The following is a 16,149-nucleotide window of genomic DNA, read 5'->3' on the forward strand; positions in this document are numbered from 1 at the left end:
AGAGTCTTGGGATTTTAAAAGACTACCCTCACTCAGCTTTTACTTTAGAAAAGAAAGTCATCAAAACAGAGCCTGAAGATTCAAGATAGCTGTGATTCTCCACTGTTCTCTGGAAATGGCACTCAATTTAAGGATAATGCTCCATCATAGAAATAAGCCTTAATAACCAACGTTGCCTCATTCAGCTCAAACAGATTTCATAGCCAAAGCATAAGGACTGATCGTAGTATGCGGAAACCAGGAAGACAAAACAATAGCCACAAAGGAGAAAATTGAGAGAATGTTGCAATCTGTAACAAATACTGATCCATTCACATTCCTGTGTAAGTCATTTTATGTGGAAAAGCTTACAAATTAATATTGTAAGCACTCATTATTTAAGAATGTACAATGTATCTGTGTAATTTATAGAAGTAAAATCTAGATGTGGAGACATGTTTGGTCCAATAAATGTGGATACAGTTTATTTTACTTGAAATTTCACTGTCTACTTTTAAGTGTGTTTAGCATAAATATATGTTAGAGTTTAGAATCTTTGCAGTCATTAAGAAAGTTTAAGTGATGTAGCAATTGGCAAGGTTGCAGTGACTTTGGAAAAATGGAGAGCAAATGCTCAGTTTAATCCAAGGAAAATATTGTGGATTTAATATTTGATAAAACCGATTTTGTTTAACAGGAAATGTGTCATTTTTAGTAGTAAAATGTCACTTTTGCTGGCTCAGTCAGGCACATTTATGCAATTAATAAATACTAAAGTAAAGTTAAAAAGAGCAGTAGAGTAGAAAATCTCTCTTACTTAGTTGATTCAGATTGCATTATATCATTATCTCAAAAATAGGAAGCTATTCCTTGGACAGAGAACTTGAAACAAGTGAACTGATGTGTAAAAGCCGTGACTTAAACATTGCTGTTTAACAATGTGTTAAGTAGATTAAGACATAGTAAGTTAACCCCAAATATAAGGATGGTGACTGTTAAAAAGGCTATAATACATTATAGAGTAAGAACCATTTGATATCTAGAAATTCTTGATGTCCTGGATGGAGTCAGAGAAAGTAGGCGACTCTCCCTTGGGGAATGTCTTCCCACCCAGACCATACCAAGTGTGGACAATCACTACATCCACATTTGCAGACATAATTCTGTGGAGGTTTAGTTGACACCTGGATTCATTATTTATTTTACAATTTTGTATACCTTTCCTATTTGTGTATGCAGGTTTTTCTTAAAATTCATTTTAGCTTGAAAGTATGTTTTAATTCCTTCCCCCTATTTAATAAATGGGCTGTGTGCATATTTATGGGGGTGTGCTTAAATGTTATTAATGACGTTGCATACTTATGAGAATTTCACATTGGAATCCATAGTTTAAAAAAATACTGTTTCTACCAATTTACATTTTTTCTGTTGGTTTAAAAGAAGACATTTGACAGCTTTACCTACTTCCTCCAGATTCATCTAAACTCAGATATTGCTGAGAACAGCATCCTGAGTTGGAATATGTGGTGTTTTTTTGTTTTTAGTTCTGCTCTAGGTCATAACTGTGTAAAAAATATTAAGTCATAAACTGTTATACTAAAATTCATCAGCCAAATGTTAGATGAAATGTCTGGACTGTAGTCTCTGATCACTGTCACATATATGATTGCTTTTTCATTTTGATTTGTAGAATAGCTTTATAGTAGAAACACCAGTAAACAACTTTTATACTATTGAAAGGCTCTTTTCCCTACCTAAATGTTTTAACTGTACCATAGTGTTTTGCCCACTGAAGAAGCTTTTTATGGACCTTGCAACTTTGTTGCTAGCTTGAGGTTGATTATTGTGGTTGTATTGTTCACTGTGTGTAGAAATAGTATGAGTACGATTTAAATAGATTGTTCAGTTTTTAATATTAGCCATAGAACTGGTTAGTATCTCAGTAGTTTCATGAAACGTTCCTGTATTCTAATCTATTTTGAGAAATTTTGTGGGTTTTTTTAAATTGTGTCTTACAGTTCAAGTTTGTAGATTTTAATAAGCAACAATTTTTAAAGATGCGGTAATCTTCCAGTTAATATTTATCCGTCTTACATGACCCCTCCAACTGCATCTTTAAATCCATAAATAAGTTTCCGTAAGTATCACATTTTCCTGGTCTTTCAAGCTTAATGATAAGGGGGAAGCACAAGAAAAATTTCAGTAGAATACAGTTTTTATTTTGTAAACACTAATGTATTAAATTTGCTATACATTGAAGCAAATAATATATATTTTTATTTGAATTGTATATATGAATTGGATGTTATAACTAGTTGATTTTTTTCATTGTGTTAGAGGTATTTTCACTGAACCAGGTCAATTGGTTACCTCAGTATTACAGCCAATATAGTCCAAGGGACCATTTCTCCCCAAGTCTGTGTTGTACTTTATTATGTGAAGTCTTTGTTTCTGTGACTCTTAAATCTGTTGGTGAGGTGGGACGAGTGCACTTGCTTCCTGTGGCAATAAAGATTTTCTGTGCCTCACACATTTATGTGTATATAACTTTCTGCAAAACACTTTTCATAGTAGGTGATATTAGCCTCCCCTGCCTCGCCTCTCTGATTATTTGGGCTGGGCTCGGGTGTAAGGGGGCTGGGGCCAGGACTCATGTCTTAAGTTAAGATGAAATACTATTATCAACTATCTTCATTTCTAGGAAGTTATTTGGCAAACAGGTACTCAGTTGACTCTGGTCTGTTGGGGGATGGGGTTTGGTTTATATTGTTCTCAAGAGAGGTTTACAAAGACATTGTAAAAGCCCTCCACCATATCTAACCAACTAAATTAATAAAAGGAATGTTAGGATTTAACATTTATAATATATTAATACTTGTAAAGTGTTAATGTGATGTGGCCTAAGTATTATAGCTAATTATATGATACTGAGCTAACCTATGGTAGAGAATGAGCAAAAGCTTTGCAATGAAGGCTTTTTTGTTTTATTTTTTGAGAGAGTGAGATAGAGGTGGGTGGTGGTGATGGAGGCACAGAGGGAGGGAGGGAGAGAGAGAGAATTTTAAGCAGGCTTCACAGCCAGTGCGGACCCTGATGAGGGGCTCGATCTCACAACCCTGAGATCATGATCTGAGCCGAAATGAAAAGTTAGATGCTTAACCAGCTGAGCCACCCAGGCGCCCCTGCAGTGAAGTTTTAGTTGATGCATTTGGTGGATTAATGAAGAGCTTCATGGGGTCCCAACACATGTGCCAGATGGTAGGATGAGGGTGGAGGCCACAGAGGAAACACAAGGTGGGATCCTTGCTCTTCGTGAATCCAGTACCTAGTTGAATGGGACCTAATACCACTCAGATAAAATACAAATTTCAGTGTGTTACAGACTTGGGATGAGTAAGGAGCTGACATTTAAGTGTATTCTGTGTTTACGAGGCACTGTGGTAGTAGGCACTTTACAGGTGAAAGCAAATTGGTGTGATTGAGATGTAGAAGAGATCGGCCAGAACTGGAATAGTTAACAGAAAGAGGTGAGATGTGCTAGGAAGACGTAGTGGTAGTGCATTTCTTTTATTTTGAGGCCATTAAAAAAAAAATTACTAGTTTTAGCCAGTTAGATCTGCTTACCAGGATAACAGTTCTTTTTGATAGTCCCACTGAACCTGTCAAAAGGCAGGGGGGAAATGTGCTTTTTCTTGTCCTTAAATTAGTAAGACCACTTGGGTAAAGGCTTTAGGATTTGGTGATTATGGAGCTACTAGCACCTAGTGTACGTTTCCAATTATAGTTGATGGTATTTAAGACTTAAAACCTAAATAAGCAAGCAAGGAATTTTCTCACCTAGAGTCTGCTCACTTGGTTACTCAAATGTTAAAGTACTGTTGACACAATACCTCTTTCGCTTGTATGTTTGTAACTTCATTAATACTGCACTGAGTCTTCAAAAGAAAATCAACCAAGGTATTAACCTAATGAAACTAGGACGTCTGTCTCTTATAGGAAATGAATTTGGTTAGTAAACAGCTAAGTTAGAATTGAGTAAATGTTTTGTGTTTGTAACAGCTTCAAGCATATAACCAAATATGGTAGCTGCTATTTAACTAAAAACCACCTTATGGTCCAGCCGTGTGCATGGGTGTTGTTTCAGGGAATCCAAGCTTATTTATTCATTAGTATCTGTGGGTGTCCTCATAAATGAAATTCTCAAATGGGCCTCCAAAAGTAATAAAAGAGTGATCCAATGTCCAGAAATTTATTTTTATTGTAAATATGTTTAATCTTAAAAACCTTGCTGTTAAATATTTCCTTACTAACTCTGTAAGATCATTCTTACTTTACATAGAAGTGATCAAAAACTAAATGCTAGGGCTAGGATTTTTTTTTTTATACTTTTTGAGTAAGCACTGGTTATAAAGCTTTAAAACCTCTGACTTCGTTTCTACTGACCTGTGAATATTAAAAAAGAAAAAATACCTCGAAGGGCTTTTTATTTTTTGTACTCAGAAAAAGCTAATCGGAAATTTATTTTTTAAGTTCAACTTGCAAATCTTTATCAGTTTAGCAAATTTTAATCACTTTTAAGGGAACTATGAACAATGATTGGTTCTATTTACAGAATTGGTTAACTAAGCTCTTTTATTTCTTTATTCTTTCATATTCTCCCTGTCTTTTAAAGGCCACAAAATGTTTAAGTATTAAAACAGCATCCTATTGAATTTTGGGTCTCCTGGTTGTGATATTTGGTCACAGTTTTCCAAGGTTATTCTTCTGACAACTAAATAATCTACTTCCAACATATTACTCCAGTAATGTTAAAGGTTTAGTCTTTATAAGTTCATCTTCAATTAAAGGAAATTTGTATAACAATTGGATAAAACTCTCAAACAAGGAACATCAGAAATGAATGACATAAAATACTAATCTTAGGGGTTTTTTTCAACATACATATGAAATATTTAATTATGATCCTTTTTCCATTTTATTCTTTTTTCCCCACTTTATTCTTGTTGCCTGATTCCAGACACTTCAGTGAGAAATTGCCTCTACTTAATTTTTTTACTTTAGTGTACAGCGGCTGTCTTTTTAAGTTTTCCAGTGTAACTTCTCCAAAAAATTGACTTCTTCACAAACTCAAAGTTAATTGAATGCTGCCATCAAACATGTTGCAAAATGCAGATGAAATAAATATAATGCTTGTTCAAGATCAGATGGTAGTGCTGCATAAATGTTGACATCAGCCCAAGAATTTCCCTCATCAACTTAAGAACGAAGAGTGGCAAATTTTGTGAATGTCCTGGTAATCCAAACAATTTGGTAAACAGCCTAGTTTTGCTGTGGGTGAGCACCAATGATGGTGTTAAGTTAGATTGTGCTTCATATGTACACATTCTGAAACTTTATGAGTCATCTTTGCATTAAAAGTTTGCACCTCATAAATTTGTTTCAAGTGCCATGTTTGACACCCACACACAATCCTAAGCAAGCAAGGCCATTGTCTTATAACTGTCACAGATACCCTCTGCTGACAGGTCACTTAGGCTCATGTATGTAGGAAGATATTTAAGTAGTGCATACGTAGGTGGAATCTTACCGGGAACTGGCTCAGCAGAAGCATTTTACAATTTTCTGAGCCTCTCTACCACCCTCAACTGTGAACTGTTAAACCAGACACCTGTGGTCTAGCCCCATCCCCTGCTATTTGTTATCCTTCCCAGAAGACAGGGATTTCTTTGGTAGCATCTTCTACTGTAGGGCCCTTCAGAGTCTTATCATTTTAGTTACGTTTTTTAAAAAAACACTCATTCCACCTTCAGGTCCCCAACAACATCATGTAAGGATGTTTTCCATCAACAGTTAAGATGGACTGGGTCGTCCTTTTTCTTTCTGAATTCAGCAAGTTACTCTGTCACCAGAGCGTGTCTGCATATTGATTGAATTTTTTTGCATGCATTGACTAAACTCTCAGGTTGAACCACATCTTTGATTTGTTTTTGTTGAGATGACAAAACAGTTTGTATAATGAGAAAGATAACCACAGAGATAGCCAGGTACTTCACTCCAACTCTTAGGGTATCAAAAAGGCAATTTGCACGTATTTTAAAAATTAGCATTTCAAGGTGAGATAAATTTGAGGTTACCGAACTTTGTCAGAGAATAAAAAATCAGTATGTTGTAATAATTGAAGGTGAGAAGAAAGCTCATTTCCCAAGACTTAGAACAGGAGAAATAAATCACTTTCTCCTGTGTTCCCTTGTTAAAAAGACAACTAGTTCGGCTTTGGAAAACAAAAGATCTCAAACTGAGGCTCATACTCTTAATCTTGTGGTGATTGTGTTACTGCCCTATATCAAACAAAATTACCATTTCCCAGCACTGGGCCCACTGCTATACATTTAATCCTCTGCAACTCCAGGAGGTAATTACTACCCCATTTTGCAGATCACACTGCTAGGAACTAGTAACTTGGGCCAGTCTGTTTGATGGCAAAGTCCACATGCACTGTATCCTGAGCCCGTGTGTCTGGCCTGCACTGTCGTAAGCATTTTGCATTCTAGAACAGTAAACACTTTAAAATGCAGGTGAAGCTTAACTAAACACATAGAAACAACGAGGCTGTGAGTACTGATCAGCTGGTTAGTTGTTAGCAGTGTCCAGATTCCAGCAGAAGCTTCCTAAAGGAAGTAAATATCAAGCCATGCTGAAGGCAGGTATTTAAGCAGAGAAGTAAAAGGACCTTAAACTGCCTGGGACAGGCCCAGGTCGGGGAGCAGGAACGTCACATTCAAGGACCGTTGGAAAACGTTAACGGACTAGAGCAAAGAATTCAAGCAAAAATTTCATTAGAGATGAAACATCTAGAAAAGAGAATGTCCATTAAATGAAATCTTTTGAAACTCCTATGAAGTTCTCCTTTAATTTGGGAAGTAATTAGAAGTTTTTCAGGAGGGTAGTGAAACAGTCCAAAAATGTTTGGAACACAAGAGCAAAGTAATACAAATTGGATCTTTCAAGTGTTCAAAGGAGCCCCCAAGAGCTGGATTCTGGCTCTGATGGATGGAGTAGTGACTGCTGCAGCGCCCAACACTCACGTGGCCAAAGGGAGCAGTGAGAATAAGGACCAAAGGGAACAAGAACGATGGCTACCCAATCGTGCAATAATTCATTCACTCAGCAAACATTTGTTAAGCCATCTGCTTAAAAATATCCAGGCACAACGTTAGGAACTGGGAACACAAAGATTTAAGACATTGTCCCTGCCCTTGAGGAACACTCACTATCTAACAGGAAGACAGCAATCAAGATCATTGATGATAAAGTGGCAGGACTTGATAACAGACTAAAGAAATGTCTGGCTCATGAGAAAGAACACATTGACCAATTGGATGGAGATTATCCATGCCTCTGACCCTGGGAAAAGGAGGGAATAGTAGGGTCACTTTCCAAAAGAGAACTTAGGAAAGAAAAGAGTTTGGCGTTCGATAATACTTTGTTTCATACATGTTCCGTTTTTGGAGTTGTAGATAAATGTGAGTAGGGCTGCCATGTAGGCAGCAAGAAATAGCAAAACAAAGATAATGTAAAAAGTCCAAGCTGGAGTTACAGACTTTTGAAAATTTGAAGTCATTTTCCTCGAGAGATTCCACCAAGAGCAAAGTTTGTTGTATAGATAAACTGATAATCCACAAATAAACCTTAAAACCAAGATGAAAGGTTAAGGTGTGTTTTCAGTGTGTTGTTCAGAGGGAGGAGAGACAGGAAGGATTCAGAGAAAGAAACAAATTTGCTAGACTTGTAACCGGATTCATCTAATTCCATTTACATCTCCAAATTTCACCCAGAAATTATTAATTACAAAGAGAAAAAGCTAATTTACAATTGTGAAATCTAGTCCATTCTCCTTTCCTGAACTGAGTGCAAAAATTCTAGAAATAGCACTCTCACTTAACGCTTGCAGTTGTGACCTAGGTAATCCTTTTTTATCATTACAGTTGTGACCTAATTAATCCTTTTCACACCCTGCCAATTTGGCATTATTTTCCTTGTTTTATGAAAGAAAAAACTGCTCCAAAAGATTTAGGAATTCACTGATACCTAGAGAAGGAATTAGCTTACAGGTGATAATTGCTTCTGCTTTGGTTTCTGTCCCTAATGAGGAAGGAAAATTAGACTGTACATTAAAAAAAACACACGTTGCCTCCAGCTCCTTTATGTGAGCTAATGTGCAGGCTTCTAATGAGACAATTATGGAAGGGTTGAAGAAGCAGCATGGGCACTGATGGCTTAAGATAAATTCAAAATCAAATATATAAGTATTGTACTTTATTTCTTAAACTGAGGGTCTTCTTTTAAGATAGAGAAACCATGTTTGGTTAAAACATTTTTTTAAAAACTCACGGGTTTTCTAAATACAACAAAAATGATCATCACTGACATTTTTAGGCACATCTATGGACATAACACATAGGAACAATTAAGGTACGATTCCTGAACTCCAAACATTTATGACATAAACAGCGTTATTCTGAACAAATGCAAAGAGTAAGAACTACAGACTGTGCCCACCACCCAGATCCATTCTCTGCCTTCACTCAAGGTCATGAATACCAAAAAATGGATATCACCGCAGGCTGTTGTGGGAGCTGCTTTCCACGGTGAGCTCTGCTTGACCTGCTGAGTTTGAAGGCCTCAGTTGGTCTTAGCCGAGCTATTTGGGATTTACTTGGAAACAAAAGCCTAGACATTGAAAAATCTGCAGCTTGGGTCAGGTGCTCCAGAACTCGGAGCACCTAAAACCCTTAAGCTCCTCATCCCAGCTCCTGTCCATAGTCTGTATCTCAAAAGACTGGAGTAGGATTCTGTAACATCTCATCGGGAACACCAAACTTTACAGCAGAACAGATTTGTGTAAAAGAAAACATTTGTTTTCTTTTTCTATGTGTTTCAGTAAAATAACCTTTTACCAGTGAAATACTGATGATTCTCAACCCATGATGCCAGGCCACAATCAGCTGGCTACTTATAATAATTAAAATGTTTATTTTAAAACACTACTTTTATTTTATCACTGCTTATGTACAGTGTTTAAGGCTTCAGAAACACATAGCAAAAATCAAGAATGAAGAGAACGTTTAGACGAAAACAGTCATAATTCACCAATGAATGTATCTTTAAAGATTTGAAATATGTTTCAACTTCTAGAATGTACTTGTTTTCCTCATGCTAAAGGCAGCTTTCAGGTAGGATGAGAGCACTCTAGTAGCTGGAGTTCATACTCTCCCTGATCTCACAGAAACGATGAACTCTGATGATTTTCCATGACAGAGAACTTGTCACATCTGCTCTTCGCTTCCGTCACCAAAGGCAGTGGATGCATGCATACCAGCTAAGGCAGAATACGTGCCCAACCACATTCTGGCAGTTTGGAAGGATAGGCCTGCCCCAACTCAAAGAACATAAGAATCAAGAGTAAAGAGCTATAATAATTCAGATTTTAGTAGTCTACAAGGTCGTTAACTTTTATAAAAACCTCTCAGTTAAGGAAATTAGCCTCATTCTTTGAAATTTGCTGTTCCAGGTTAAGAAGCCCGAACCTCCTTGATCTCTTCTAGCTTTAATCATCTGTAAGGCTACAACCAAGCTGTCCATATCTATTTTGGACAAAGATGGCATTTCATTTCCAGGTAGCTTTTTTATTGATTAGAGTTCAACCTGAATCCTACAGATGGTAGAAGATTTCTGGCACTAGGTCACCCCACAAATAGTTGAAATTTGTGAGGAAAAGGACCTGATGGCCTCAAGATTATTTAAAATGAGAACTCCTGAATCTATCATCTCATATCTTAGGCTTAGGAATCTTTTGGCTCTCACGTCTAGGCCTACAATGAAAATAAAATGGCACTTGGTAAAACAAGTTCTTAAATCTCTTCATATTGAAAAGCAAATTCAAGAAATTGAAATACCTCTCTCTGCTTAAAAAAATATATGGGAAGGAAAAAAATAAACTTTGATTATTTCTTTTTATTTGCTGTTACCTGTTTTGAGAACCAGGTGAATGGGTGGCAGGCTACATACTCTTATCTTACATAATGACTGGCCCCAACAGTGAGCTCTTTATTGAGCTCATTCAAATCAGTGTAAGCACACAGGAAAGTTTTTTTGGAAGGATACAAGGCTATCTCAAGGAACCCAGGACAGGAAGTCAGTGCAGCTTCGGGCAGAACTGGAGTCCTAAGAAGTCGGTGGATTTAGAAGCGAAAGTTATTCTCTCTTGCTGTTTCACAGAAGCTGAATGCTTCCCACTTTGCCCTTCGCTCTGCATGTTTGTCAGACCCACAGCGTCTTCAGGCTGCTCAGGGCTGCCTGGCTCAGCCTGACGACGGCTTTCTGTCCAGACTTCAACAGGACTGACAAAGAGTCTCTAAAGCCCACTTCAGAATTCCCTCCTGAGAGAATGTGACTGCTCCAGCTTAAGGTGTGAACACCTTCCAGTGAGCTGTGAGAAGTTGGGTCATATCACTGCTTGCTTAGAAGGAGCCATGGGGCCAGATTTCCCCAAAGGGGGGCTTGCACAGATTCCCTAAAAACAAAGGGTCAGACAGTGAGAAGATACTAGGGAAAGGAAACGACTCTCACCCCTAGGATATGGGAGACCTCAAAGCAAGGCAAGGTAATCAACAACATCAGGAGCATCCTGGACTGACAGGATGGAACACGGCTGCTTGCTCCCAAGGTCCAGTCTCTTCTTGCTACTCCTCAGTGCTCAGAGGAAGCCTTTATCTGGAGAAGACATCTTAGGCCGGCAACTACCAGTTAGTGTGCGGGAGCTAGGATATCATCTTGTCCATATCTCTTTCCAGATGGATACCAACACGTCAGATTGTATGTTGCAACCACATTCTGATATCCTTATCAAGAAAGTGTTAACTACAGAGTTGCAATAAATAATACAGATTTTCATAATAAAAGTTGTGGGCCATTTAACCACCTATTAATCTCTATAGTGCTTTTTTCAAGACAGTCAGGAAAATGTAGATTAGCTTTAAAACTATAAAACTGTATTCATTAGCACCATTTTGGTTGCTAAATATATAAGCTCACTCAAGCTAGCTGAAGAAAAATTAGAAATTTATTTTAGAAATACAGTGATGTTTAAGGGTATGAGGATAAAAGGGTTCTAGTTGGGCAGAAACTGGGAAGCTAAAAAGGGTTGGGAACCCCCATCATCCTCTCCCCACTGTCTTCTCCGCTTGTCTTTGTGAGTCCATTTTAGTATCGTCCCTGACAACTGGCTTCTACCTGCTTCTATTTCACAAGGTGGAATAAGACTGCCAACGATAGTGAATTTACCCACTTAGCGAGGTCATTTCTTGAAGTATGAATTCGTGTGTATGTTTCTGTTTTCTATTTCCTTCTGCTCCCCTAGAGCCATCCACACTGATTAAAAGAAAATTAGGGAGGTTCCAGCCAGTGTGCAAAGATAAAGAAACAGTCATTCCTTCCTTTTTTTTTTTTAATTTAAAAAAGAGATTCTTTTGTAAGAGTCTATCAGAAACAATAGTTCTGGAAGCCAAACTCTTTTCTTTTTTTAAAGAGCAGTTGAAGGTTCACAGCCAAATTAAGGGGAACTTACAGAGATTTCCCATATATTCCCTGCCCCCACACGTGCATAGAAGCCAAAGCTTTTGATCTGAATGAGGCAGATTTTTGTTGAGGGGAGAAAAGGATTGTGAGAATTGGAAGGAAAGACCTTTAAGGAAGTAGGGCATAGAATTTATGTTCTAATAATAATGCATTGGAAAGAGGCTGGAAGAAAACCCTGACTGTAATTACCCCCTCCCCAGGGAGAAGGGAGCAGGACCTTGGTGGAGCCACGTGGATAGAGGCAGAGTTGGTCTAGAGAGACTGTGAGTACTTTATACCAGGGTTGGGAGCCACATGGGGGAACCCAGCTGGCCTGCAGGTCATCAGTCACTACTGGAGTAAGCCTACGCTTCCCCTGGCCCTTTGCACCAAGGAGCCACAATTAGCTGGGCTTAGTTGCTTTGCTATCTTTAGAGGCCCTTCCACTTTGCTATCTTTAGATGGCAGTGAGCCATCACATCACCTCGGCCCATCCAGCAAAAGGGGCCCTCCTGGGGGAGGAGGGATTTGAGGACTCAGGAATTTGAGGACCTCCATCTGATCTCCCCACATTCATAACTGGCCTTTCCAATAGAGCAGAACATTCCTAAGTTTTCCACCACGGAAGGTGGGCCCTGACCTCAGAGGCAGATAGTGGTAATGGGCAAAGGATGCCACTGCCCCTGTGCTTGGCTATTACTGGGTAGTGGAAAACTTGACCTTGTCACAGGGTCACCTAGACTGCTGCTCTCTATCTCCAAGTCCAAATCCAAATTGCCAGGGAGGGGATTCTAATTGGCTTAACCTGAGTCAAGTGTATATACCAGTTCAACCAATGTGGAGAGAGGAGTGGAGATTCCTCAACTTTAGGTGGTGGGGATATTTGAGGGGGTTGTCATAGACTGGACATATATTCCAAAGTGCTTTCATATGAAACTCTTTACACAGTAATAATTCATAGCATCGGATCATTACATATATGTTAGCTCCCAGACTTATAAAATTTAATGAACTATTATATAATCTTGGATGCAATATTTCTGTGCCCCACTTTTTCACTTCAACTATAAAGACACTGGTAAAAGTATCTTGAAAGTTTCTTATAACTCTTTAAGATTCTGTGATTCTCTTTATCTCACCCTATCTGTAGATGGCTACAGGCTGATCATTCAGAGAGCCAGTATTAAAAAATTAAATCCTGTGCTAAAGTAACCAATACCTTTTATACACGCAAACACATGACGTACCTCCTCACCACTGGCCCTGCGTGTCACTCCCCACCCCCCCCCATCCTGCCCACTCTCACCATGCACACGTACATTCATATACCAAAGGTTGCTTGTTTCCATTCTTCAGGATTAAAGTCCTTGTCCTGAAACCATGATAGGAGACAGGACATTTTGCAGGACAGATGGGCTGAGGCAGAGGGAGGAGACGGCTGGAAAGGGCAGAGTGAAGTCTCTCCTCTAAATCCCTTGGCCGGATTTGAGTTCCTTCATGCAGTGGGGGGTTGGAGGCCGGAGCTGAGTGAGTTAGTCAAGAAGACTGTGAGATTTAGAGTAGGGGCACAGCTGCTTCAGGATCTCAGGTGACAAGTATGGTTGGAGCATGGCTGAGACACCCCAGAGACCGGCAGCTGTGGGAGCAGACCCTACACCCTGGACAAAGACACTGGAGATCTCCTAGGTTGGTGGCTACCATGAACCTTCTCCCTGCAGCCTTCTGAGGGGCAGATGTCACGAAGCTGGAGCTGAAGTAAGAGAGGAGGAAGAAAGCAAGCCTGGGGTGGATGTCAAGCCAGGTGCTGTTATGGTTTGGGAATACCACTTATTTGGGACTCACTTTGCTGGAAAGCGAATGTGCTGCACTGACTCAAAACTTTGTTTGCAGATGTTACAGGGGGACTTATAATCCCCTAAAAATTCATATGTTGAAGTTTTAACTCCCCAGTACTTCAGAATGTAACCATATTTGGAGATAGGGTCTTTAAAGAGCTAACTAAATTAAAATGAGGTCTTATAAGCGGGCCCTAATCTAGCATGATTGGTGCCCTTATAGAAAGAGGAAATTCAGGCACAGACACATACAGAGGGCAGGAGACATGGGGAGAAGATGGCCATCTACAAGATGATGAGGAGAGAGACTGAAACAGATCCTTCCCTCACAGCCCTCAGAAGGAACCAGTTCTGCCGACACCCTGGTCTTAGACTTTGAGCCTCTAGAATTGTAAAAAAAAACCTGATTTCTGTTGTTTAAGCCACTGGGTTTGTGGTACTTCATTTCAGCAGCCCTAGAAAACTAATACCAGGACATTGTTTTCCAAAGGAAATTTCTTGATTTCTGAATTTTATAAACTTCCTAATAAAACAGACTAAAAGATTCATTGTTATAACTATGGCTTTTTTTAGGAACAGGGAGAAGACATTACTATTATCCACATAAACTAAACATGTCATTACGGAACAAAAAAGCTATACTTTCAGCCTGACTAGTGACTGAAGACATCACAAATAGTGAACTAACCAGTTTCAAATGATTTCATAATAATGTTCTCTGAAAGAAACCAACTAACTGTTTAATTATTGAGTCCTATAGGATTCCCACAAAGGAATTCTTTTAAACTCAGACCTGGTTTAAAAGGTAACTAGCCTGTTGACTGTCCTGGGACTCTATCTAGTCTATAGGAATTCAGGTAGACACGCTGAAACAAATTGAAACTATGGTGATGATTAATTGCATAACAAGTTAAATATAAGTTCTTCTGCTCCTTTGGTGTTCTTGAGCAGAAATATCAAATAATCTCTAGTGAGTATCTTGCAACATACAAATGCCTATTGTATACTGCAATTTTAAGTTGGATACCAAACATGACATCAGTTCATGGTTTCCTGAAAATTATGTCACGAGGGGCGCCTGGGTGGTGCAGTCGGTTAAGCGTCCAACTCTTGGTTTCGGCTCAGGTCGTGATCTCAGGGTGGTGGAATCGAGCCCCATGTCAGTCTCCGGGCTCTGCACAGAGTCTGCTTAAGACTCTCTCTCCTTCGCCCCTCCCCCTGGGTGCATTCTCTCTCTCTTAAATAGATAAATTAATCTTTAAAAAATAAATAAAATAAAATTATGACACCAAATATGGCAAGGCATGATGTTGTTTACTGGAAACAAGTGATTTGTTTTATCACCTACATTTTGAACTCTTGATAGGATACCCAAGAAGTTTCCTACTTCAAAAATATGCAAAATAAAACCAGAAGAAGAGAAAGACAGACAGAGGGACAGAGAGAGAACTATAGATAAGGTGGATCTTTTGGCCAAATTATTTTAGTCTTGACTTAGGGCTATAGGAATAAATCCCTGAAAAAGGTGTCTTTCTTGTTTCTGTAAAAGTTTCTTGCACAGAATACATTTCATTTTCTGATTGTAGAATGAAAAAATTAAATAGAACAGTTTTGGCTGTCTGCTGGGTCAGGTAATTACTTTAAGGTTCTATAACTGAAAGCTAATTGAAATTGGAACAGTATTCTTTTCCAAATGAAGCAAATTCCAATGGGTTCAGCAAAATGAAGTTTGATTGATATTAGTGACAGCAGTGATGGAAAAACTGAAAAGTAAAAATGTGCTACATTCAGGTTATGTAATAAATCAATTCTTTTGAACATAAAGAAGTCTACAGCTTTCGTTAATAAAATATCAGTTTATCCCAACCCTGCTAAACACATATGAAACAATATTTAAAGAATACTGGCTTGAATTTATGATATCTTTGTTAGGTTCTGCTTATATTATCTTCCCTATGTAGTTAGAAGAACTTTGTAATTAGGAAAAAAGAAGTTGATTCTTTCTCTTTTTCTGCTCAAACTACCTGATTCAAATATTTTTAGCCTATCAACTTCCAGAAGATGAGCCGCTTTCACCAAAATACACTCAGGAAAAATTTGAAGAGGAGACCAAAGAAAGGGGCATGAGGGTGACTTCTGACTGGTGCCTACATTTTTCTCTTCACTTAAATTTGAACCATGAGTCATTTTTGAAACTTATCTTTCTCTATCCTTTATATTTGTCAGATACCAAGTCCTGTTAATTCTTCATTTGTATTTTCTCACACATATATCCATTACTTTCTAGGCTTACTGTCACCCTTTAGTTCAGTCCCTTTTCATCTCATGCAGTTTCAACCTCTGTTTTTTCTATCATCCAATCCATTCTGTATATTGTTTCCAGAATAATTCCCCTCAACACTACTTTTCTCATTCATTGCCTTGTTAAAGAAAACACAACACAACCAACAATTTCAATGACACTCTAATACTAATATAACAAAATCCAAATTCCCTACACAAGCACTTTTTAGGCTAAGTCAGTACCATTAAGAGTTCTCTCCCTATCTAGAGGCCAATGCCCCCAACTCACTAAAAAAAGCAAAGTACCTGCTTTGGCTTAGATGACCTGGCACTTCAAACCTTTTGTCCCGTGTCTCATCACCAGAGTTCTCATTGCCTGGCCCCTTCAGATTTATGGTGAGTTTGGATTCCTGCTTGGCTTTGGATTAAGCTTCTT

General features: G+C 38.5%; 1 protein-coding gene and 1 long non-coding RNA gene across 4 annotated transcripts in view; one reads left to right on the top strand and one right to left on the bottom strand.

Moving 5' to 3' along the window:
• NAB1 (NGFI-A binding protein 1) overlaps window positions 1-2,511 on the top strand; it is a 44,474-nt gene extending 41,963 nt beyond the window's left edge. For all 3 annotated transcript variants that reach the window (XM_045806354.2, XM_045806356.2, XM_087862116.1), the window contains exon 8: window positions 1-2,511. In XM_045806354.2, the coding sequence (XP_045662310.2) occupies window positions 1-89 (89 nt within the window). In that variant the 3' untranslated portion in view covers window positions 90-2,511.
• LOC148110784 (uncharacterized) overlaps window positions 1,411-16,149 on the bottom strand; it is a 181,688-nt gene continuing 166,949 nt past the window's right edge. The window contains exon 4 of the long non-coding RNA XR_015724520.1: window positions 1,411-16,149. This exon is cut by the window's right edge and continues 23,316 nt beyond it. This is a non-coding gene — a long non-coding RNA (uncharacterized LOC148110784).

Source organism: Ursus americanus, chromosome 1 (assembly GCF_024610735.1).
Source record: "Ursus americanus isolate L20-20 chromosome 1, mUrsAme1.1.p, whole genome shotgun sequence".
NCBI lineage: Eukaryota > Metazoa > Chordata > Mammalia > Carnivora > Ursidae > Ursus > Ursus americanus.